Raw genomic sequence first — 25,751 nt, forward strand, 5'->3', positions numbered from 1 at the left:
TTTGTTTATTACTCACATTTTTAAGCCGATTTTTAAAACAATTTGAGTCATATCTCGGTCTTTGTTCACATGCACGGCTTTCGTGGACAACTAACAAGTAATTAACAATTTTCTCCGTAAGAGACAGACTATTAATTCCTAATGATTGTAATCAACGGTGGTCACAGAAACAAGATCTCAATAGCTCAGCCCCCCTAGCACCGCCTTATTGGAACAATTTATTCCGAAGAATCCGAGAAAAATTATAAAAACACTGGTGTAAAGTACAGGGCTTGGAAGTCTGCTGGATGAATAAAGACAAACAAACAAAAATAAACGTAACTTCCATAGGGGATTTTAAAATTATGAATTAAAAAAAATGCTGCAAATATCCTTTTTTTTATTTCGTAATAGATATATATGTAGATCTCGATATATATGTTATTTCAAAAATAACAAAACACCTATAACCATATAAATTATATAATATTTTCAAATTTTAGTTTTGTGAAAACTTGATTTTATAAATCGGCGCCATATCGCTCTATTTCTGAAATAACAAAGTCCATGTCAGAAAAGTTGCACTTGGTATTTCCAACAACGAGTCTAAAGAAGTTAACAAGGCCTTTCGACTGAAGAGGTTGATATCCCATCATCATAGTCCCCTCACATAGCATTTTCTCTTTAATCTTTGGACCAACCTGAAACAGGATAGGAGTTTATTAATTATCAAATAGTTCCCTCATATAGCATTTTCTCTTTAATCTTTGGACCAACCTGAAACAGGATAGGAGTTTATTAATTATCAAATAGTTCCCTCATATAGCATTTTCTCTTTAATCTTTGGACCAACCTGAAACAGGATAGGAGTTTATCAATTATCAAATAGTTCCCTCATATAGCATTTTCTCTTTAATCTTTGGACCAACCTGAAACAGGATAGGAGTTTATCAATTATCAAATAGTTCCCTCATATAGCATTTTCTCTTTAATCTTTGGACCAACCTGAAACGGGATAGGAGTTTATCATTTAGTTCCCTCATATAGAATTTTCTCTTTAATCTTTGGACCAACCTGAAACGGGATAGGAGTTTATCATTTAGTTCCCTCACATAGAATTTTCTCTTTAATCTTTAGACCAACCTGAAACGGGATAGGAGTTTATCATTTAGTTCCCTCACATAGCATTTTCTCTTTAATCTTTGGACCAACCTGAAACAGGATAGGATTTTTTATTTATCAAAATGACCATATCTTCTGAATTCTAAATACAAAATTAGGAAACCCCTTGTGGCTGAGGGGTTGCAGTTGCGGGTTAAGGCATAAGAATTGCTGCCACCATTCGTAAGATGCGACTTAATGGGTCCGTATTATTGGAGTCTATGTAGTATCTTTTAGCTCCAGCAGGTGAAGTGGTTTTGGCCAAAAGTTTGTAACACCCTTGGCTGGCCAAAATGAACTTGTTTCGGCGCCATATGACCTAAACTGTGCTGGTGCGCCGTAAATCCAAACAAAAACAAAAAAAATATTTACATATAAAGATAATAGAACTTGCTACAAATGATGTTTGTACCACATAAAGTTTTCATTGAACACCAGGGAAACACGTTTTGGTCATGATTTCGTCACACATATATGACACTGCTTTGCCGAAAAGGTCGCAAACGCAGACGAAGTTACCGTATGACGTAGTGTCGTATCGGCCATTTTGCCTTTCATCCTATTTCTAAATATAACTCACAAAAGTCAAAAGTAGTAACAAATAATGGCTGTTGCTAACTTATTTGAACTTATGACAGAAGAATCTCCTCTTTAGTATATTACAAGTATAAAAAGTAAGAAAGAACTTGTTATAGTTCTGTACAAAACTACAGAAATATGGACATGATAGATATGAAGTGATAAATACAAATTGATGACTTTCAAACGAATCGTGAAAATATATGGAAAAAAGACAGTTTTTAAAACTTTTCAATATGTGGTATACAAAGTTTTAACAAGCTGACCTTGGACACCGCATCCCACCACTCGGTTGTCTCTTCGCGGCCTCTCAAAGATTTCGGGATGAACCAAAAACATACACTCGTCAACTGAAACTGATGTAAAAAAATAACTATTTAAAATTAAAGATAAAAAATGAGGGTTCCTTTTTTAAAAAAATCAAATATTTTATCAGGGGGAAAAAAGTTAAATGGGAGATGATATTTAACATTTCAAAACTATTAATAGTCATTCACTTTTACCCAGTGAAACGCAAAACAGAAAAAAAAATGAATGAAAATTAGATAGCGATGCTGACGATAATTATTCTAAGTTATGAATTTAACTATTGTACGAATATATTTATGAATTTATAACTTTGGGGTTGGACCCCAAAGTGTGGTTGATCCCATAGTGCGGTGTTACATAGCTTAACCGTCATCATGATATAAAAACTTCTCGAAAGACAGTTGGACAATGTTTATATAGTGTTTAAATTCAGAAAAAGACTACCTCGGGAAGAACAAGTCGAAATCCTTCCCTGTCTCTGATTTTGCTTGTAAAATATCTGAAATAATCAAAGAAATTAAGTACAGTGTCTATTTTAAGGCTGTTTCTGATATCGTGAAATAATAATAAAAAAAACAGCTGCTATTACACAACAATTCTTTTTTGAATCACATGAAATATACATGAATAATATTATACGTTACTATCCAACATTGAAAGCGCCAACAGAAATAATGTTCCTCCCAGAAACCTATTTCTTATATATATGAAGATATAAAATATATATTATAATTTTGTAAAACAATGTAACGTCTGGATATGCATTAAGAAATTAAATCATTCTGTAATATGTCTCTTGTTATCAACTTATTCCAATAAACCCTCAAAGTCGGTGTTGCAAGCCCATCTTGCAGAATATATTTTAATGATAAAATATAAATTGACTGAATAACAAAGAACTGTAACGTAAGACAGCGCGATGACAAAGTTGCAAATTCAATCGGAAGTAAGTGCTATAATATATACAATAGCAACTGTTATTTCAGAACTCGGCGTAATCTTAACCGAACCCTTAACCTGCCGAGCCTGTAAGTATTTAGCCATTGCCACCATGCCAAGCCATGCAGAAAGATTCATGTTTAATATCATTTGCTTTTAGGATATATTTGACCTAGATTCAGACCAAACCTTTCTGCACTGAAAATAATTATACGATGTAGTGTTCTTATCAAATTGCCTTGAATAATTCAGAAAATCATGCAAAATGTAGGTCAAAGCTATTTCTTCTACTTTCTTTTAGAAAAAGTTAACCGACTTATGAAGAATTTTGTAGAAGCAAAAACGTATGTAAGCTCACATTTAATCGTCTGCCTAGATGCTGCTTTTGATCAAATCGCGGTTTTAAAAAATATGCATGAGATACCGAATGTATATTCTAAAATAAACAGTTTCCAGAAAAATTCTTTCATATAATGTAAACGTACAAGTTTAACTTAACGCAATACAAACCTTTAAGAAAAGTCTACACGCAGAAAAAAGATGCTGTGTGTAACCTAAATTTTGATAATGGTTAAAAAGGATAGTTTTAGAGAACATGCAGTATCAACGGAAGAGGTCATTTCTTATCAAAAGGAAGTTATAATGATAAATGATATGTCCGAGATAAAAAGGTAAACTATACGCCATAGTTCTTGGAAAGTGTGCCATAAAACATTCCTGCTGTTCTGAAAGTTAACTTCTAAATCAAAAACAATTTTAATGTTAAAATGTTTTGTAGCTTTTCTGAAGTCGGTGTAAGTGGACATGGACAGTAGCTTGCATGTACCTCAACTGTCCATACACAAGGTCAATCAAACCAAAACTGCAAAAGTTTTAATCCTGCCGTATTGGGCAATTTTTAAGATTGCAATTTTGCCTATTATATATGCAGTTAAAAAGCAATTTAGTATTGTGCAAAAGGTATAAGAATAATTATGCACCTTGCATTTTCAAATGCTTTGTCCACAATAGCAGACATTCCGGCGTCTCCAAGACCTTTCCACATCAACCATAATTTCAGGGAATCAGCCTTACGTCCACACTGCACAGTTTTATGACCTTAATAAGTATAAATACCCCCACTTTAGATTAAGATACAGACGTCATCCAGATAAGAGAATAGATATAAATTAGATATACTAGTACATATTCTTGGACCAGAAACTTTTCAATACATGTTAGAATTTACAATTTCTCTTTCCTGTAAGTATTTCAAATTATCTAAAATATATGAGTGTTAAAGACTTGTTATCAATGTCTCTTTGATTAATAATGGAGTCGTTAAAATATTACAATTATTTTTTTCTTAATATTCTAGGCTATTTGTTTGAACGTTATTACCAAAGCGTAAAAAATATATTGTGCTTTTCCAGCTTTTGTGTTAGATTTCAATGGTTTATTTCATTCGCAAGCGGGCACTTGTATAAAACCACCGACTTTACGTAAACTATCTGGATAGCTGCCTTATATGTTAAAATACAAAGTCGCAGTCGGGGTAGAAGCCAGTAACGTAAAGGGGGTAAGGGAAACAAAATCAGCAAACCTTTACCACTCGGCCATGGAGGTCCTTGGTTCTGACCTTACCTATATCGTATGACGTGTCGTAACATTTGTCTGGTTGAAAAAGATATTCAACATTAAATCTGTTACATTCTTCTAACAAACCCTATAATACAAAGATATTTAACATTAAATCTGTTACATACTTTCAACATTAAATCTGTTACAATCTTCTTTACAGGAAAGAAAATAGTGAAAACATAACCGTAATGATGCAATAAAATGTATAACAAATCTTTTATGATGAAAGAAAAACATGGAAAGTAGGTCAAACGAAGCAAAACAAAGATGTGTTTTCTTGACTGCATTTTTGAAATGTTACAATTAAATGTTTATTACAAGTCTTTTGTGGATCTAAACTTAACATGTCTTACAAAAACATGCAAGGTGTAATAGAACAGTACAACTAATGTTATCGCAAGTACTGGCTATCTTAAATAAAAGCGTCATCAAAACAGTAAATATCGTTAATAAGAACACGAAAACAAATAATATCTGTTGAGTCCTTTTGAAAATGAACCACGGGTGTATTATTTATATGCAATGATTTAAACGACTCATACCTTTTCTTTTATAAGAAATAATGAGCATTGCATCGGCGTTGCTGTAAGCTTGTGCATGTTCCAACTTACAGACGAAGTCCTGTAATTATAGAATAAATTATGTAAGTGTATATAATCAAAGTACTAAAAGTACTTTTCCTTGGCGAGATACAATTTCACGCTTCGTTGGTGTACCGACTAAGGGAAGTAACTGCTGCGAATATATTTTACCCTGAACAGTGCCATTAGGGAACAAATATACCTGTTATAGTATTATTTTTAATCAAACACCAAAAATACTTGTGTATAAGATTCTGTTATTACATTGTAAACACAAAAAATTGTGTATTTCAAAAATTAATTACTTTGCGGCATTTACTTTAATGGCATCAACTTATATGGTAATGTTGTTCTTGGGCACATGTAGGGGACAAAAAGACGGATAAAGAATGCGATTGATTGTCTTTCAAAAATCCAGAGCACACAATATAAGATCTCGTCTTATGACTTTTAACCTTTTTTGATTTAAGAAATAACGAGCATTTAATCCTCTTTTCCAATGACATTTTAAACAAACTGACAAATATATCATTTCAATAAATATCTAGATATCTTTCAAAATTTGAAAAGATTTGAAATCCGAATTTGGAAAGTTTGTCGAAATGCAACTACCGACAATTTGACATAAACTTTAAGGAAGAATTGGTTGTATAACCTGTGTATTCCATCTAATAGATGCTTATGTTTTTCTGACAAGAGTGCACTTCCGCCCCAACATGCCTGAAAAAGGGATTGAATACGAATGTAAGTAAAACATACAAATTCAGAAGTAAAGGAAACATAAAAGTTCAGAAGTAAAAACGGAATATTTCAGAAGTAAAATGGACAATATCAGAAGTAAACGTAATAGTTTAGAAGTAAACGTAAAAGTTCAGAAGGTATACGTTCACAGGATTATCAGTCTTAGTTTAAGAGTTTTACAAAAATTCTTCTTCTCACTACGATACTTATTTATCAAAGTGGTATTCCCTTTAATATCTCGGACAAGGAACACTCGTAACATAAACCCTTCTGTTTATATATGATTATCATATATGCCGAAAAAAAATGCTGAACAGATAAATAATTAGCATTACTTTGATATTTAGAATATAAAAGGATAGATAAATATACATCACAATGTAGCCAGACGCCGTGTTTGTCGCAAATGTCTGCAAGAGCGTCCAGTGGATCAAATGATCCGAGCACAGTTGTTCCAGAAGTTGCCACGACACATATAGGCTGCTCACCCTAAAACAAAAATAAGTTGTTCTATTGAAAACAATAAACATCTTAAACTGAAATAAAGATAGTCATCATTCTACATAATACAATTTAAATTTATGTATTTATACATGTAGTATGTAAATATTATGAACAGTTACAGATGCTTTTCAATTTCCCTTGGTCGACATTTTGCTCAGGGTCATTTCAATTGTGCCAGCTCGTACTTAAAATAATGCAAGAATGGGCAAAAGAGGTGTTCCTCCACAAGTAAAGCTGAAAAGTCGCTATATGATTTACCGTTGTGACTTAAAACCCAAACAGCAACGAAATACCGTACGTAATACCGAACACAACACGTGTAACTATAAACTTAAGATTAGATTTAAATCTCTCACAATTCTAATATTTTCATGAAAGCCAATACAGTTCTTTAGGAATTGGTGCTTTAACAATTATTTTCTTCAAATTTGTAAATTAATTTCAGTTTTCATCTTTATATGATCTGTTAACTTAGCTTTGCTTATTTTTTATAATTTTTCAATATTTTTTTATACATATTAAATAATGACCCCCTTTCGGCAAATGGCTGTCACGTTTGCAAAGGGAGCTAAACATTGTAAAAGTCTGGAACTACTACTTTCCAATATCCATAACCCACAAGAGCAAGCTGTACATATTTTTTTTGAAAATACAATACAATACAATCTTTGCAAAGCGGCTCCCTGTAAAGTAAAAACCACGTTAGAACAATAGTATCGTTTCTTGTCAAAGTAAGATTCAATAATTAATTTTCACTCTCTCATTAGGGCTATCACCTGTAAGTCACAAAACTAAATTACTTGTATCTAAAAAACTGTTGCTCTGCAGGAGTGGGGGGGGGGGTAGATTCCTATAATATAATAAATAAAAAAAGAGTTCTATTCAAACAAGATGAGTTAAATACCAATGTACTACTTGAAACGTACAGTATGGTAAGCTATATTACGTTGGTGTTGTACTAGTCTGACGGAACTGTATTGAGTATAATTGAAAACTATTTTAGCTAATTGCGCCTCAGCTGGAACAAACATCTCAGTGTCAAACCCTGGAAGTCTGTCGGTAAAGATGTCAGAGCAAAATAGTTGTTTAACAGCCTGCCTTGTGGCTTGTAGGTTCAAATTACATACATCAATGTATATCCATTCAAGATAACACTAACCTTTGATTTGAACAATAAACTATGTAAGAGAACTAAACTTAAGAACTTGAAACAAATAAATATATATACAACACTTTAAAAAAAATGTTATCGATAAAATTATTAATGAAATGGTTTTAGAAAATGTCATCAGGCCTTTGGTTTTTCATCAGGCCTTGTTTTTTATCAACTGATTCTTTTTATTATTTGACTTATTTACAAAAGTATCTGCAGTTTTTGACATTTCAAAGCAGTAATTACTTAAAAACTGTGTGTATATACAGAAAACAGGAATAAAATTGTATCATACGCATTTTAACAGCAACATTAAATAAATAGAATTCTTAAATTAAACAAAAATTTACATCTTTATGACAGCTTTATCTTGTTTTACCCTAGGTCAGAGTGGTAATTATACAGTAAATACTTATTGCTGAATATTCATTAAGCATATCACTCTAAAACACAGCAATATTCTGTCTTTCCAATTATTATATAGACTGATTGGTAATCGGTTTAAACAAATCTTAAACAAGATAAACCAACAATAAAAACTACACCGTTATATTTTAAACAAAGCTAATTATTAAGACAAACAAATATGAAAATCAATGCTATTATAATCATTACTTTAATTGTTTTGAAGATGAAATGATTATACAAAATAAAGTACAAATGCGATGTTAGAGGTATTATGCTTATTCCCTTGCAATAATAGTTGCATTACCTGTATATATGTCATTAAAAGATTGTATAATGAAATGACTAAGGATGAATAATAACAAATATATTGAGTGAAAGTGAAGAAAATTTATTAAGTATGAAGCATTGTAAAACTTTTTTCCCACTTAATTGTTATCCAACCCTAGCCTTTGAAAAAGAATTTGATGAAAAATAATATTTTGAATGTTCTCAAGTAACATTGGATAGGCATAATACCACTAATAATGCTTACATATTACAACCAATCTTGAATATATGCTTTGTAAACAATAATTTTACCGTGCATCAAATGAAACTTTTCATATCATTTAAGAGGTCTGGTCCACATAAAAATGACTAAATTTCTAAACACCTTGGGTAAAAAAAATATAAATTCACATTAGTATGAATACATGTAATATGTACCACAAAATATGTGCTTACATTAATTCTTGCGAAATCTTAAATATCCCTTCCTAGAAGAGTTTCTTTTTTTTTTTATAAAATTAGTGTTTTTTTTTTTAAATAGAACTGAAACAAGTAAATATATAATACAAGAACGTTTAGAAAATGTTATCGATAAAATTATTAATGAAATGGTATTTTTAGTAAAATGTCATCAGGCCTTTGGTTTTCATTCAGGCCTTGTTTTTTATCAACTGATTCTTTTATTATTTATTGAGTACTATAATATGTTACTCTCACAGTATCTGCCATGTGTTTTTGACCATTTCAATATAAGCATTTAGAATTACTTAAAACGTGTGGCGTATATAACAGAAAACAGGAATAAAATTGTTATCATACGCATTGATTTAACAGCAAACATAAATTAGAATTTCTTAAATTAAACAAAACTTTACATAGCTTTTATGACAGGCTTATCTTGTTTACCCATGAGTCATTCGTAGACATGGTTATTATAATTACAAGTAAATTAAAACTTATTGCTGAATATTCATTAAGCATATCACTTTAAAACAAGCAATAGCTGTCGTTTCCATTTTATATATCAGATGAATACTTGGTGTTCTAATCGGTTTAAACAAATATTTTAAACAAGATAAACCAACAAGTTAAAATCTAACTCAACGTAGTTATTATTCTAAAAAACAAAGCTAATTATTAAGACAAACAATATGAAATCAATGCTATTATAATCATTACTTTAATTGTTTTGAAGATGAAATATATATATACAAAATAAAATTACAATTTAAGTGAATTACATGTCACAAATGAGCCGTGGTCATAGACAAAAAATACAAAACATAATGGGTTTGCGACCAGCATGGATCCAGACCAGGTTAGTCTGATTCAGGATCCATGCTTGTTCGCTCTTACAAACCTTATTACTAGTAGAGAAACTGATAGCGAACAGTATGGATAGCTGATCAGACTGGGCGGATGCCCATTATGCTTGGTTTCGTCATGACACGGCTAAAATGTATTTTGCTATCGACTTTTGTTCCTAATTAACAAACAGATTGCATTAATGATAAATAAAGATAATATGAAATAATTAATATACAATTGGCTCTAAGTTGCCAAGACTTACAGATTTATAATAAAACCTTGAGCTCCTGTGTTGGCTCCTTTAAACATGTCAAACATTTAGAAAGTATTTATTAAAGGAATAAAGCTGTATACAAATAATCATGTACCTCTTCATTATATGCCCATGACATTTGAAAAAACACTGTGTCATCTGTTTACTTCAAGGTTAGTCACATTGACAGTATCACATTTTTAGACTTCATCTCTCTTTGATTCCATTCATAAAAAGCACCCCCCACCCTGCAGGCCAGTTTTAACCCAAGGGCTTTTATTTGAACAAACTTGGAAGACATCCATAAGAAGATGATTCATGCTAAACATCAAAGCTCTAGTTTATTTTTGGGTTTTTTTAAAGAAGATTTTTTTAAGTTTTTACTAACATATACTGTTTAAAAACAATGACAACCCTGGAAGCAGGGCCAGTTTTGACCCAGGGCTTTTATTTGAACAAACTTTGTAGACACTCACTAAGAAGATGTTTCAACTTATAATAAAAACTCTAGCTTTTTGGGTTCTTTAAAAAAGATTTTTGAAGTTTTTACTATATGCATATAGGGAAAATCAATGATCCCTGGGGCAGGGCCAATTTTTGACCCCGGGCTTTTATTTGAACAAACTTGGTAGACACTCATTAGAAGATGTTCATGCTAAATATCTTAGCTCTAGCTCTTTGGGTTCTTTAAAAGAATGATTTTTTAAGTTTTTACTATTTGCATTTAAAAGAAAATTAATGACCCCCTGGGGCAGGACCAATTTTGACCCCAGGGCTTTTATTTTAACAATCTTTGTAAACACTCACTAGAAGATATTTTCATGCTAAATATCTTAACTCTAGCTCTTTTAGTTTCTTAAAAGAAGATTTTTTTAAAGTTGTTACTAATATGCATTTAAAGAAAATTAATGACCCCTGGGGGCAGGACCAATTTTGACCCCGGGCCTTTTATTTGAACAAACTTGGTAAACAACTCACTTAGATGATGTTTCATGCTTACCTATATCTTATCTTAAGCTCTAGCTCTTTGGGTTAACTTTAAATGGAGATTTTATAAAGTTTTTTTACTATATGCACATAGGGAAAAACAAAGACCCCTGGGGCGGGCCAATTTTGGACCCCAGGGCTCGTTTTATTTATGAAAAACTATGGTAGAACACTCACTACGGATGTCTTCTCAGCCAAATATATGAAGCTCTAGCTCTTAGGGTTTTTTTAAAGATCGAATATTTAAAGTTTTTTTCTTTCAGGTTCCCTCATTGCAACCAGAGCTAATTCTGCATGCAAATTAAATTCTTATGCCACAATTTTAAAGGGTGACAGCCAACAAGGAACACTCTTGTGAAGACTTTTGGAATGAAATTAGCGTAGTGGTTTATTATGAGCAGATGTCATTTAAAGTAAAAGTTTACGGCCATGCTTAAGACGAAAAAGGGACATCACGGTATGAAATGGTGGGTATTGAAAAAAGCTTGACCTGTCGACGTTTGTGACAGGTGAGCTAAAAACTAAGGAATGGAGTTTATGGTTGCCTTTGACACATTGGAAAATTTCGAGTCTTTCAAGTGATGTAGATTCAGTGATAGTTTGGAATAAGCATTTTTAACTTAAGGAATATAATTAAAACATGAAGCAGGGTAGAGTTATGTTCTTTGAACATTGCACTTTCCTCTTAAAAGTCTCTATCACTTTGTGAAGTTTACATAAAAATCCCTTCAATACATATCTAGTTATATTCATATTTCGGACAAGAGTGTGAAAGGACAAATGTCTTTCCTAAAGTACAGACTATGTTTTTTTTCCTTTATCAACTAAAATCTCAAAACACCATTAAAACATATTTTCCTCCCATATGAGCAACCTTTTTCCCCAAAAGTACAAGTCTGTATAGGAATGAACACAGATATTTATCCAGAATCATAGGAGCATAAATACGAACTATAAAATAACATGCTAAATTTCTGTATAGTTCTCTATATCAGATACCAGTATGATGAACCTTATTCTATTTGTTGTACCATTTAATTCTGCTATAGCAAAATTCAGTCTTTCAGCTTTCATTGACATACAGAAATGATGTCAGCCTTTAGTTCCCCTCTTAATGTCAAAATGAGAAGAGGGACTAATAACGAACAATTTATTCTCATAGTTTCCAATTCTCAGGTTTATTACTTATCATTAACCAGGCAAGCTCTAAGATACATGTTAAAACCACAGGCACTATATACCACATTACACAGATATATGCTCATAATACTATATATATAAAGAATAAAGGTCCCTAACGAGAGAAAAATATCATGCAAAACAAAACAAGAACTGTTCGGTATAAAATACACCAGATCACTATTTTATCTTTATGGTTGTCTCTAGGAATAATGTATCCTATCATAAACACTTTTTTTACTTCATCGAAATCCTACAAAATGCTCCAAAATACGAAGCAAGTTTCCAAATTTCACTGAAATGTCATTGCATGTCGTTTTCGACGTCCAAGCGATGCATGTTAACAAAGGTGAATTCTAGTCAATTTCTACAAAATCAAACGAATAACTGTTAAGATTTCGACATACTTTCTTTAAGGGCAACTTGCTATACAGTCACAACTATGATGTTTTTACTCACAACTGTCCGACGATAACACTAACAAGCTAATAAAGTTACCATTAATAATTGACAGCTCTGTTCCAGTAAAGTAAAACCATTTCGAGTGCATTACCGCACATGACAATTATAAGGTTATAAAGTTAAGATGATTGGTTAAGCGGAAAATCCGTACGTTATTTATACATTTTTCCTTCAACACCAAATGTTTCATTACTGGCGCCTTGACTCATCTGACTGGCAGATTCACAATTCAGGACTAGCCCTCATAATAAATACATCTAGCCTAGTCTCAATAGTGCTTGATTATATGGTGCCGTATACAGTTTATGATCACTTACATCTGGAAACTTGGTAGATTCCCATCCGAGTGTGAGGTGCTTATCTTCATTCGCTTGACAGTGACTACAGTGTCCACCTTAAAAAAAAGCAATAAAATTATATGAAGTGCAATATTGCAAAAAATGCTTATCTTATTTGTCTCTTCTTACATTTATAATGCAGAGCACACTAGATTTGTGTGTCTGTCCATACAAAATGACTTTCAATAATACTATTTAAATATATTTGAAATACAATTTCTTTAATAAATACTCATAGTAATACTAAATTCCTTTTTTGTGATATTTTTTCTGACACATATACGATGCAGACAGTATTATTGTGCTTACACCGGGTCTTACTGACCTGTGTGCAAAAACCATTAACTAAGCATGATGGAGCCAAGAAATCTTTGATGGATATCGATCATTGAAGTACTTTGTATGCTCTGTAATATGGATTTACCCAGATTGATCCATAACTTCCAAACTTTGACCGCTTACGTTTTAGCACGCTCGCTAAGCAGTGCATTTGACTTTAATCTCAAGTCCTGAAACCGAAGAATATGTCATCTTTTTGAAAATCAATATTTCGGCACTGAAATATATATCCTCAGGCAAGTAGTGTTATTCGTAGGGCTATTTTCGATGCATGTCCCCTCTGCCATGACAAAAGTTTAAGCCTAGAGAGATAAGTGGCTAGCAGCGAAAGGCCAATGTGTTCCAGTCAACATTTGTGCCAAGTTGATTAGCTGGTTGAAGCAGCTTTTATAGTGATTATTATATTATAGCATTTTTTTGAACTTGTAACGGTTGAAGAACTTTTCCTTAGTGGAAAACAGCCATTTCACAAAATGCTCATGAAGTAAATCGGGTTAAGAAATTTTGCATCTTGATGGGAAAAATATTTAGTACCATGTACAAAGTTGTTAATCCAAAACAAATTGTATATCATTCAAAGCATAAAAAAAATACATAAAAAATTGACAATGGAATGTGTTTTTGAACATCATCTGTCTGGTACCATATTGGATTGAAATGGAACGAAGAAAAATTGTCACCTTTGATAACGGAATTTTGACTTATGATTTTTTCTAAACTTGGAAAAGAAAAAAAGCATATTTGGCATTATTTGCCACTGGGAATGGGTCTGTTAATCTGACCCGTGGTGACACTGGTAAAAAATGCATGTTTTCATTCATTTTTTTTGGAAAACAGTTTGGTTTGTAAAATATACATTAAATATTATATAAGTACCTGTTGTTTGTAATAATCTTCTAGTCTTTCTTTAATCTTATACTGTACTTTTTCTAGCTACATGTACCAGCCTTTCCAAGTGAATATTTAAGTAAATAATCTTTTATTTCCCTGAAAATATCAATTTAGAGATTTCATTTTCAAAACCATCCAAAACCATTTTACTTGTTTAAATAAGAAAAATATTTAAAGGGCGAATGCATACGATGATTATCTGCCATATTAATTTTATCAATAATTTCTGGTACAGGAGTTACCTCCCTTCTGTACATTTCTAACTTTCTGCTACTTTGACCACAGCAGTAGCTTCTATATTTGGATTCTTTTAGAGTTGCCCTAGGAAGTGAAGGATTATCACTCCCGAGATCCTGGATTTAATATAGGGTTACACCCTTGGGATTGTTTAGAGACACTTTTAGCAGTGTCTATTCTAGGACGCGCGATTGCGCGATTCACGCTAGTATTTCAGAGATCACGCACAATTCAAAATTCATGTGCATGAGAAATCGCGCATCTATAAAAAAGGTAAAAAAAACGTAAAACTTCCATCCCACATTATATTTGGTTGTTTTGTTTACATTTACACCGAAACCGAAGGGAGGTAACTGTAAGCTAATTATAATAATTAAGTACCGTATGGTATTGGTTACGCGAGTTGACGGAAATTAACGGAATGTTCCGTATCGACCGGAACTAGTGTGCTCTGACAGTTGGGCGCCATGTTAGTGTAGTAAATAATCAAGAAAAATGAGGCAATTCCTAGCTTGGCTACGATCTAGACGTGAAAGATAGGTCGATTATTTGTATTGCCAATCCCTTTATAATCAATCGCGGCAGTTCTGTAATAATATGTTTTCGTTTAAAAATTAAGGGGGGACAACTTCTGCTGCCTTAAATAAATATTATCGTTTTAATTATTTCATCGGTTGAACGCCTCAGTGTAAACTTAATGCAGACGATTTAACATTGGCAGTTTTATATTGGCACCCCTTGATTTTGAAAATCGCCCCCTTTTTTGAAATAGAGGGGGGAAAATCACCCCTATTTTTCAATTCCTAGAATAGACACTGTTTTAGTGTTTCCAACCTACCTAGAGCTGTACTCAGAAATCCAGACATGTAAAAGAACAAAGGGGTCTATTCAATAAAAGCTAAATACTGGTTCCTGGATTCCCTTGTATTTCATAGCTGGCTCTTTAATGTATACTAAAGTAATCGTTAACAATTTTAAAGCAGTATGATGTAGATATTGGTAATCTAAACTTGTATGAATTTTGGCATACTTTCACTTTAGCAAGACCCAGTTAGTAAAAAACAAAGATGGCTGAATCACCTCTACTAATATAAACCACAGACGACTGTCCTAGCTTAGATACAACAATATACATGTTGATAAACAAATTGAACTTAAACTTAGGCATCAAGCAAGTGGCAGATATCATGATCATTTTATGTATCAAAACCACACACCGACTGCCTCTGCAATTTTCATAATAAAAAATTATTGTTACCAGTATATAGATTTACTTACGTCACAAGGAATATCCGCTACAATACCCACGACAAAAAGGTTACAGTCAACCTGGAAATAAATATTATACAGCACTTACCACATCAATCTAACTTTAAATCCTTCATGTAATTTTGATTCTTATTTAATTTTTGAACATAAGCGACTTCCGGTCGTAAACAAACAAAGGAACTTCCGGTATGAGTCATGTTTATGGCGCGAACCTTACATAATGAAATTTGTTAATATTTCACAACCAAATACAAAACTCTAAAAAGCAGCTCATTAACCACATTTTCTAACGAAAAGAAAGTGATGAAATAGATAATAACAAACGCCTTTCACGCTATTTGTCAACAATGGGCCAATTCTCAAAAGTGGGTCAACCTCGTGTTTGTGTTTATGTTATGACCAAGTTACGTGACACACGAGTAAACAACAAAAAAACATGACAATGATCAAAATCAGTGATAAGTTGGTCTCAAATCGAAACATTCTAACACTTTCATTTCGAATTATAGGGAAAATTACGTAAATGACAAAATGACGAGCGGCCGAGTCAATCAAAGTGTTTTTGAACTTGGCCGTTTATTCAAATTTCCCGTAAAATACTCGTCAAGTTATGTAATAAATAGATATATAAAGTGATAATCAATGAAAAAAACAATAACTCAAATATATTTACTTACAATATGTGCGATGGTTGTTGATTCTTTCCTGAGCAATTTCTCTTACGTGTTGTTCTCTTCGATAAATTATGGTGAGTCTGCGCATGCGTTAAAATAATTTGTAGCGTAGAAATACAGGAAATTTTTATCGATGTTTTTAGATGTCAAACATGAATAAAGTGCATGATTTTCGGGTAGAAAAAAACTTTAACATAATTTTTTGCAACATTGGGACAGATAAGTCATCGCTTAGCGTATGCTTAAAGCGATTAAAGTGCAAATCATGAACTACTTTATGTCACGGACGTATAAGCGGATGGATGCTGTTCAGCAAATCCACTCTGCCTACCTTTTTTTGAGATTGTACTTATAACTCTGTATTCATTCTGCTTCGCACAATGAATACAAAAACGGAATACACATGTATGAAACAGACTCACACAGTCCTATCAGAGCGAAATGAAAAGTAAAAGGAGCAAAGAAGGCGCCAAGAAAATGACAACACACAATCAACAAAACGGTTAAGTGGTTCCGAATAACGAACACACTGTCCTATAAATTAAAGAAAATTGGAACACTGAATTAACTATAAATAAACGGCCATGTTTTTAATTCCGCATTCAATTATTTATAAATATACTAACGTTTTCCTTATCTCGTACAATCTGGCGTTCCAGGTCGTCTGCGATCATTACCCCCCTGTCGTCTGTTTTTACTTTCACTACACTCTTTGACCCAATGCCGAGAAACATAGCACCTTTAGTAATGGAATAATGACCCTGTAAATAAACAAGATGTACTAAATATAGAGTCATAGTACGTAATAACGATAATACGATAAATACGACAATTCGACATAACCGATTCAATGTTTTTTAAATTCATATATTTGAATCGGTTGTATTTTCTGTTGCTTTTTATACTTTAAGTTAAAAGTTTTTTCACTTTTTTTCAAGCAAGGCTTAAATTGTCAAGAGAGTCTGATAATTTCCAAATCAGGTAGTCGGTCACTTGCGGAGAAATGGGTAATTACTGGTCAGTAAAATCGACAGTTTTATAAAAAAAAAATTAAAACACTAAATTGGTTTGTGTGTATATATATTAAGCATTTTCAACATCAAATTGCTCGAACGGGGACCAAATTTAATTTTGTAAATGCTTACTAATAATCACTAACATATACCAAAAATAACAATTAATGACCGATTGCCGCATCATGCCTGTGAATGTTATTGAAAACTGACAGTAATAGGTCACTTTTCTCTGACTTTAGAATCATATTTTAGGCATTATCATTTCTTTCCGAGTCCGGCAACCTTTCTATATCGAACTTCTTTTTTTCTATTTTTTTTTGGTTCGGACTAGTTTAGATTAGACACTCAATCGCTATACGTAATTCTAAATAAATAAACACTAAAACAATAAAAACTAGTGAATTACAACTTAATTTTTTCAGCTTTATAAGGTACGACATGATAAATGGAACCTACCCACTGATCGCGGTCTTCCCCGTTCACCATTTAGTCAGTACATATGTTGATTTTTTTTTTCATTCGGCAAGATTAAAATATGGACGAGTCCATTTAAGATATAAAGCGAAGTTACGGTTAACTAAAACACTTTCTGCAGATAGTAAATAAATATGAGCCGCGTCACGACAAAACCAACATAATGGGTTTGCGACCAGCATGGATCCAGACCAGCCTGCGCATCCGCGCAGTCTGATCAGGATTCATGCTGTTCGCTATCAGTTTCTCTACTTGCTATAGGGTTTGTAAGCGAACAGCATGGATCATAATCAGACTTCGCGGATGCGCAGGCTGGTCTGGATCCATGCTGGTCGCAAACCCATCATGTTGGTTTTGTCGTGACGCGGCTCAAATATTATATAACAATACCTCGGCAGAAACATATATTTTCATACGTTTAGCTCCATATACACCCTCTGACGTCACCTCAGGGTAACATTTGTACCTTGATATATTTAATGCCATGATGTTCGAGAAAGCACCGCCTGAATAATAGCAAAACGAAGAATCAACGAATTGGGTTTTCACTTTGAGACCTTTGGTATAAGGTAAAATAAAAAATACAAAACTAATATAGGAAATAAATGAATCTGTTCTGACACAGATCATGTAATGTACAATAAAACAATAAATATAAACCTTATACATGTAGTTTTTTGTCATTATAAGATGTTTTTCACCTACGTCAAGGTCATTCCGACAGGTCAAGGTCATATTTCGATTGTCCTAGCTTTACTAAAAAGTAAGTCTTCATGCGGCAACCTTTGCATTATTCTATGCACGAGCGATCATCTGAGTAGAACAACCGACCTGCTGTAAGCTAGTTGGACAGCTTCTTTAGTCTAGATGAATAAATTATAAGTCCCTGCCCACAGTGGCTCCGGAAGTGAGTTTTCCACATTCTTCTTATTTTGTGTTATCTGCTAAGTGGTTTTGTAATAGTTCTTTAATGTTTTCATCTGTTTTTAAGTGTTATATTTCTAAAAGTTACCATAATGCTTGTAGTTATTACCTGGACAGAAGAGACCATCGCCGGCCTCAAATCCGACTTTATTACACATCTTCTCAATGATAAAGTTGTCAATCAATACAAACACAGGGGACGTTTCGTATGTATGTCTTAAAATTCACAAATAACCTTATACTATCTCAACTGAATTGATTTAGAAATCGAAATAAAATCATGTACGTATATAGCGCGTCTGAAACATTTTTCTGCGAACCTAACGTCCTTGCCCGTTGTGACAATTTAATTACAATTAAAGCAAATCAGTTGCATTGTCAACAGTTTCAACAGTTAGGGACTTAAGCCCAGAAAATTTTGAAATTTTGTTTGGCCCAAAAAACCCGGAAAAAAATAGTGGGTAATTTTAAAATCATGAAGCCCCCCCCCCTCCCCCATGTAAACCTGGGTTTATCAAAGAGCATTTAAAAGGGAAAAAACCCTTCCCACATAACCTCGCATTGAGGGGTGGCCTTTATCCTTTGCTTTACGGTAATAAAAATATACTGACGGGCCCCAAAATTTGAGCGGAGACAAACATTTTTAAATGCATTTACCTAAACTTTACCCCACATCCCCCCTTTTTGGGTGTGCCCCTCAGGGATTAAAATTTGACGGTTACATTAAAATTTAAAAAAAAACCCAAAAATTTATTATTTTTTAATCAAAAATTATCTATATTTACAATATATTTAAAACCCTTCTAACATGTATTTACCCCCGGGGCATATAAGCTAAAAATGTCTTATATTGAAGTTACAAATCGTTACCACAGGTTTTCGATCCCTGTTTGCGCCAGGGCCGAATATTTCGTTTGATTTTTCTATGTATCATTTCCCCCGTTAATGAAAATTAATTCCTGTCAACATATTTAAATCTCGTTTTAATTGTGCCGGTTATTTTTTAAAAAAAAAATATTTTTTTATAAAAAAAACCCCAGAAAAACAACAACAAGTATTTCTTTTTACACAACTTGTCTTTTTACAAAGTGTGGTAACTACCTGTCAAGCCAAGGTGCATGTCATTACAGTATTAAAAATCAATGTATTTGATCGATTTGAAAATGGTTCGAAAAAGCTGAATATATTGCAATCGATTGTCTTGAACACTTTTAGAGTAACAGAAACCCAAAACTAATTAATTCTACATTTAAAATGTTAATATTCACTGCAAATGTTTTTGTAAAGAGACGCAGTACATAAATATGATCAAACATAACCTTTTTTGTATGATCGCGTAACGATCATTAGTTTATAATCCAAACTTTAACAATCAGAGCACAGAAAATTAAAATGAAATAATGTACATAAATAACCTACATATTGGTGTTCAAAGATTCAGTGACCCATGAGCCAGCAAGACCAAATACGTTCATACCACTATACAACTGGTTAAAGAACCTAGGGTTACCTGTAAAAATATAAACAACCTGAGTTTACCTGTAAAATATAAAGAACCTAGAGTTACCTGTTAAAATATAAAGAACTTAGGGGTTACCTGTAAAAATATAAAGAACCTGGGTTTACCTGTAAAAATATAAAAAGCCTAGAGTTACCTGTAAAAATATAAAGAACTTAGGTTTACCTGTAAAAATATAAAGAACCAGGGTTTACATGTAAAAATATAAAAAGCCTAGGGTTACCTGTAAAATATAAAGAACCTAGGGTTACATGTAAAAATATAAAGAACCTTGGGTTACCTGTAAAATATAAAGAACCTAGAGTTACCTGTAAATGCATTAAGAACCCTGGGTTACCTGTAAAAATATACAGAACCTGGGTTAACCTGTAAAAATATAAAGAACCTAAGGTTACCTGTAAATACATAAAGAACACTGGCCGGTTTACCTGTAAAAATATAAAGGACCTGGGTTTACCTTTAAAAACATAAAGTTGCTAGGGTTACCTGTAAAAATATAAAGAACCTAGGGTTACCTGTAAACATATAAAGACCCTAAGGTTAACTCTAAAAATATACAGAACCTGGGGATACCTGTAAAAATGTAAAGAACCTTGGGTTACCTGTAAAAATATAAAGACCATATGGTTAACTGTAAAAATATAAAGAACCTAGGGTTACCTGTAAAAATATAAAGAACATAGAGTTGCCTGTAAAAATATAAAGACCATATGGTTAACTGTAAAAATATAAAGAACCTAGAATTGCCTGTAAAAATATAGACCATACGATTAACTGTAAAAATATAAAGAACCTAGAGTTGCCTGTAAAATAAAAACTAACATATTATATCTCCAAACTTAAGAAAAATAAATGCTCAATCCAAAAAAATTGAAGCTGGAAAAGTCCATTTGAGAAATTTGGCAGGTTATGGGATACACCTATATAAATATTAGTATGACCTGAATAATCAAACCTGAAACACGAAACGTTTATGAGAAAGTTCCTGTATAAAATACAAATGTTTATATCGAATTCTGAAGTCATATAATATCTATGGTGGCTGATTTGGTACATTGCGCGTTGCGTTGTCGACGCAACCTATATCGTTATCGCCTTTTCGTCTTGTCGCGCTGTCGTTCTCGTCCTGTCTCTAGCGAAACACGCAAAACGGCGCGTTGTCGTGCTGAGCGTTGTCGCGATGTCGCCCTGTCGCTTGGCTGTATAAGCCAATCCTTCGATTTGAACCGAGCGACAATGTGACATCGCGACAACACGCCGCACGACAACACGCCGTTTGGCGTACATCGTTATGCTATGTTCTCACCGCCGATCAGTTCACTCGACCGTCCCGATCACATTAATTCCCCGATGAAGCCCGACCAAGCTGGATTAAATGCACATTCTCGACTCCTACACGACATCAAGTCGACCCTACACGATGTTTTACGACTTCTTCTCGACGAAAACCCGACCAACATCCCGACTTCTTCTCGATCCCCCAGACCTATACGCAAAGCATACACGATCTCAACTAGACTAACTGGACCTCTGCTCGATCGTTGCCAGATTTCAACCCGACCAGATCGTAATGATCGTGGATAATGCTCGAGTAGAAGTCGAGATGATCGTGTACAGATCGGGTAAGAGATGTATACCCGACCAAACTAGATCGTTATTCTCGATCAACTAGATCTTCTACTCGATCACTATACGATCTCTTCTCGACCGCTTATCTACTTGATCGCTACTCGAATTTTTTGACATGTCAAAAAACTTCGGGTAGGAAGCCCGAGCCATGCCGAACAAGGTTGACCGCTCCGACCACCCCCCGATCACACATGCAGACCGAGCTAGACCGGTACCCGTTCGCTTGATCGTGCTTAATCGAGTTGATCTGATCGGCGGTGAGAACACAGCATTAGCGACACGACGACAAGACGAAAGTCCGACAACGTGCAACGCACAAAAGCGTACCAAATCAGCCACCGTCAACCCGTACTACCTTTATATCTTAAATACACTTGTCCAGCTGTCAATCTGGACAAGAAACATCATCTTTTTAGAAGTATTTTTAAATTACGTATATATATAAATAGGCTAAGTAGTATGTTATTTGAGCCGTGTCATGACAAAACCAACATAGTGCGTTTGTGACCAGCATGGATCCAGACCATCCGCGCAGTCTGATCAGGATCCATGCTGTTCGCTATCAGTTTCTCTTCTTGTTACAGGGTTGGAAAGCAAACAGAGAAACTGATAGCGAACAGCATGGATCCTGATCAGACTGCGCGGATGCGCAGGCTGGTCTGGATCCATGCTGCTCGCAAACCCATTGTGTTCGTTTTGTCGGGACACGGCTCATTTGTTTTTTTTATTTGATGGTATATCTTTATGTGTTACCTTCTATAAAAAAAGATATTATAATAATTACCTGTTTTGACTGAATAAGTAATTACTTTTTTGCATATTTCTAGTAGTTCTTGATAACTACATGGAGATCTTTCAATGGACAGCTTCAAGATCTCCTGGAAATATAAAAAAAGAAAATGAAGTCAAAAAGAGTAAATATAGAAGTTGGTTACAAATATTTTCCCAGTCCCTCTCCCCAATTTTACGCCATGTATATGTATTTTTTGTTTCATGACGAAATGTGACCGACGGATTGTGTTTAAAATTGTGAACAGGAAGTTTTTTTACTATGTGCACGTGGTATTATTAACAAAATACAAATTATTTGTAATATTACTTTTAAATGAAATAAAGTATATCTACAGAGTAAAATATATGCATGTTCATATATTTAATTTAAAATATATGCATGTTCATATATTTAATTAGTTTTGAAATAGTTTTTTTTTAATATAAATAATTAGAAACATAAATAAGGACACGTACAATCATAATAAAAAACCCACGTCCCAATTTTTAAATCAAAACACTTTGATAACAAGAAGTTTTATGAAATAAATAAAAATGGTTAAATTTTTATTAAAGTTTCCCAAATTTTTGTAAACTGTAAAGTTAACTGTTACAATTTTGGGGCAGAATAAAGTAAGATTTCTGGTCAGCCCAAAAGGGGTCGGGCTCAAAAACTGGGGGCCCAAATTTAAAAAGTTAATGATTTTGAAACACTTCCCCTAAATGCTTTTTTAATTTATCTATTTTTTTCCCGTCCTTTTAAAACCCAATCAATGGACTTTTTCTGGATTCAAAGGGATAATTTAAAATTTCAATTCTAAACCACTTTAAAAAACACCCAGTAAAACTACTAAACAATGTTTTCTGAACACTACCAAAACTTTAGAAAAAAAAACTTTTCTGGGGCAAAAATGTAAATTTTTAAAGGGGTTTTAATATTTTGTATGGAAGTCAAAACTGTGTTACCTTCAATTCTTCTGGTTGTCTGAAATTTGTAACACGTGTTTCCCTGGATGTACCTTTCACCAATGATTCTTCAACAATCATTTTTTCTACATCATGCAGGAACGTTTGTAAAGCTTCATCTTCAAAATTATTGCCTATAAAAATAATTTAAATAAGAGAATAAAAGAAAGTCATTACATAGATAAATAGTTTTGAAAAATTCTTTTAAATATCATGTTGAGCTTTTGGGAAATGTAATGTATTCAATAATATCCTAAATACTCTATATAACAGTTTTTACATTTATATCTAGGTATGTTATGCCTTAGGACTGCTACTACAGTGAGTATTACATGTTTTTTTTTATTTCTCAAAAACATTTTTTTGCCATTAGAAGGAACTATATTTTGCCTCTTTTTTCTGTTAACAATTGGTATGTTGATATTATTAGTATTTTGTATGGAAAACAAAACTGTACTCCTTTGATTACATTTTACCAATTTTAAGCATATTTGCATGTTCAATCAATTAAATATTTTTACTTTCGTCGGTTGTTAAACATGTAACATGTTGTAAATGCATTATAAATACATTATCAAACACATGTTTGACATTTCTAAACAATTAAAATAATATGTATATCTAAAGCATAAAATCTAATGTGCATGCAAAAAAAGTCGCAGGAAGCTAGTGCAAGTGTAATGATAAAATCGAAAAAAAATCAGTTTTTAAAGTTTTAAATTCCGCTTGAAATTAATAATTTATATTACTGAATGTCAATGCAAACTAACAATTTACCGTTACAATTATTCAAAATATCACTAGGGCTATAAAGTTATACAGTTAAGACTTTTTAGCATTGTAACTTGTGGTAGCATAATTTAACTTCTTTTTGAATACAGATAATATTCAAAATTATATATGTACATCATCTACTGAACCAATATTTAAACTGCTATAAGGGGGTGGGTGGGGGGGGGGGGGGTTATATATACTAAGAACTAGAGAACGTGCCTCTTAAAATCGACTTAAACAGTATCAAAATTAATGATTGTATTATCAAGCGTTAGTAATTCAGTTTGTTTGTGTCAAATTCGAACGAGGCCTATTTAACATGCATTGAGAGCGGAAATTCAGCTACACTCCCGCAGTATTGTTCATTTTATAAGAGTATCCTTTAAAATACAGTGACTCATATCAAACAGTGTACAAAAACATTTTACAGTAACAAAAAAAAATGTGACTAACATATAAAACATAACTTACCAAGGTTTATTTCAGCTATTCCGTGATTTGTTGCCATCACTGATTAATGGTCAAAAAAAAAACTACGTCCTTGAACTTACGCTGATATTATGACATTTGCTTACCTCCCTTTCCTTTGATCAATATCATTAAAAGTCATGTACATTTTTAACTGGGACAAAGGATATCCGGGTTTTTTATTATTTGAGTGCTGGATCTATTATATTAGCATGACACTCCGTATTATCGGCGTACCTATCACGTTTTCTGTATGGCTGTATTGAATTTCATTGATGAATTTAATAATGAGTTTGTGTGATACAGAACAAATTCAACTAACCATCACAAAAAAAAATAAAATAAAAAAAATACGAACTTATTGTCATGATTTTGTTTAAGTTAGAATTTCATTGCACCCTTTGAGAATAAAAACAGGGAGGTTTACCCGTAAAAAATTACCAAGAAACAAAATACATGAATTGTATTGTTAATGTTGTAAGATGAATTCCACTTTATTTGTACGTGTCATTGCTATTCTCAAATAAGAATGCAATATATCAAACGTTTTTATTATGTTAACCGATCTGTGTTTTAATTTAATGTTTTGCTTACTTCTTCAAATAAAAACGATATTGTTTAATTGTGCAAATATATGAAATATGCATTTGTTATTCGAAATTCATTTATAAATGATATAACCTGATTGTTATGCATGTACGTACGGTATTATATGTAACTATATGTTAAAATGCATATGATTAAACTTTTGTAATATGTTCTAGATATGTGACATGTTTATCAATGATGTTTTAACATAAAGATCATATACATATGTATAATAAGATGTCTGTCTGTGAAAATGATGAGCATGAAGTATTATACAAAGATCAAATTGATAGCGTTGTTATATAAAAGAAATGTTAATAAAGATAGCCAAGCCCTCTTTTTACACATAAATGCCAGTTTAAAAGTGTTTAATTAAAGATTAGTGATGTGTAGTAGAGTTAAGGTATATTATGGAAGCCTTGGAGGGTCACTTTTGAGTTTCGA

The 25,751-nt window shown here is 32.8% G+C and overlaps 1 protein-coding gene across 3 annotated transcripts; it reads right to left on the reverse strand.

Moving 5' to 3' along the window:
- Positions 1–446: 446 nt before the first annotated feature.
- On the reverse strand, positions 447–24,875 carry LOC132735581 (cysteine sulfinic acid decarboxylase-like). 3 transcript variants are annotated; one of them, XM_060722541.1, is made up of 15 exons: positions 24,723–24,875; positions 23,478–23,611; positions 22,525–22,618; positions 20,012–20,102; positions 18,702–18,808; positions 18,059–18,174; positions 16,805–16,939; positions 6,282–6,398; positions 5,824–5,888; positions 5,130–5,208; positions 4,591–4,672; positions 3,948–4,065; positions 2,473–2,527; positions 1,986–2,075; positions 447–680 (listed from the first exon to the last, which is right to left on the reverse strand). In XM_060722541.1, exons 1-15 carry the CDS (start codon positions 24,757–24,759, stop codon positions 501–503), a joined length of 1,500 nt encoding a protein of 499 aa, XP_060578524.1. In that variant the 5' UTR covers positions 24,760–24,875; the 3' UTR covers positions 447–500. The 3 variants fall into 3 exon arrangements, with proteins under 3 accessions (XP_060578524.1, XP_060578526.1, XP_060578525.1); XM_060722543.1 differs by lacking the exon at positions 447–680 and adding an exon at positions 712–984; XM_060722542.1 differs by lacking the exon at positions 447–680 and adding an exon at positions 1,006–1,191.
- Between the last annotated feature and the right edge of the window lie 876 nt (positions 24,876–25,751).

This window comes from Ruditapes philippinarum, unplaced genomic scaffold, assembly GCF_026571515.1.
Source record: "Ruditapes philippinarum isolate M1 unplaced genomic scaffold, ASM2657151v2 ctg1366_1_1_1_1, whole genome shotgun sequence".
Lineage (NCBI taxonomy): Eukaryota > Metazoa > Mollusca > Bivalvia > Venerida > Veneridae > Ruditapes > Ruditapes philippinarum.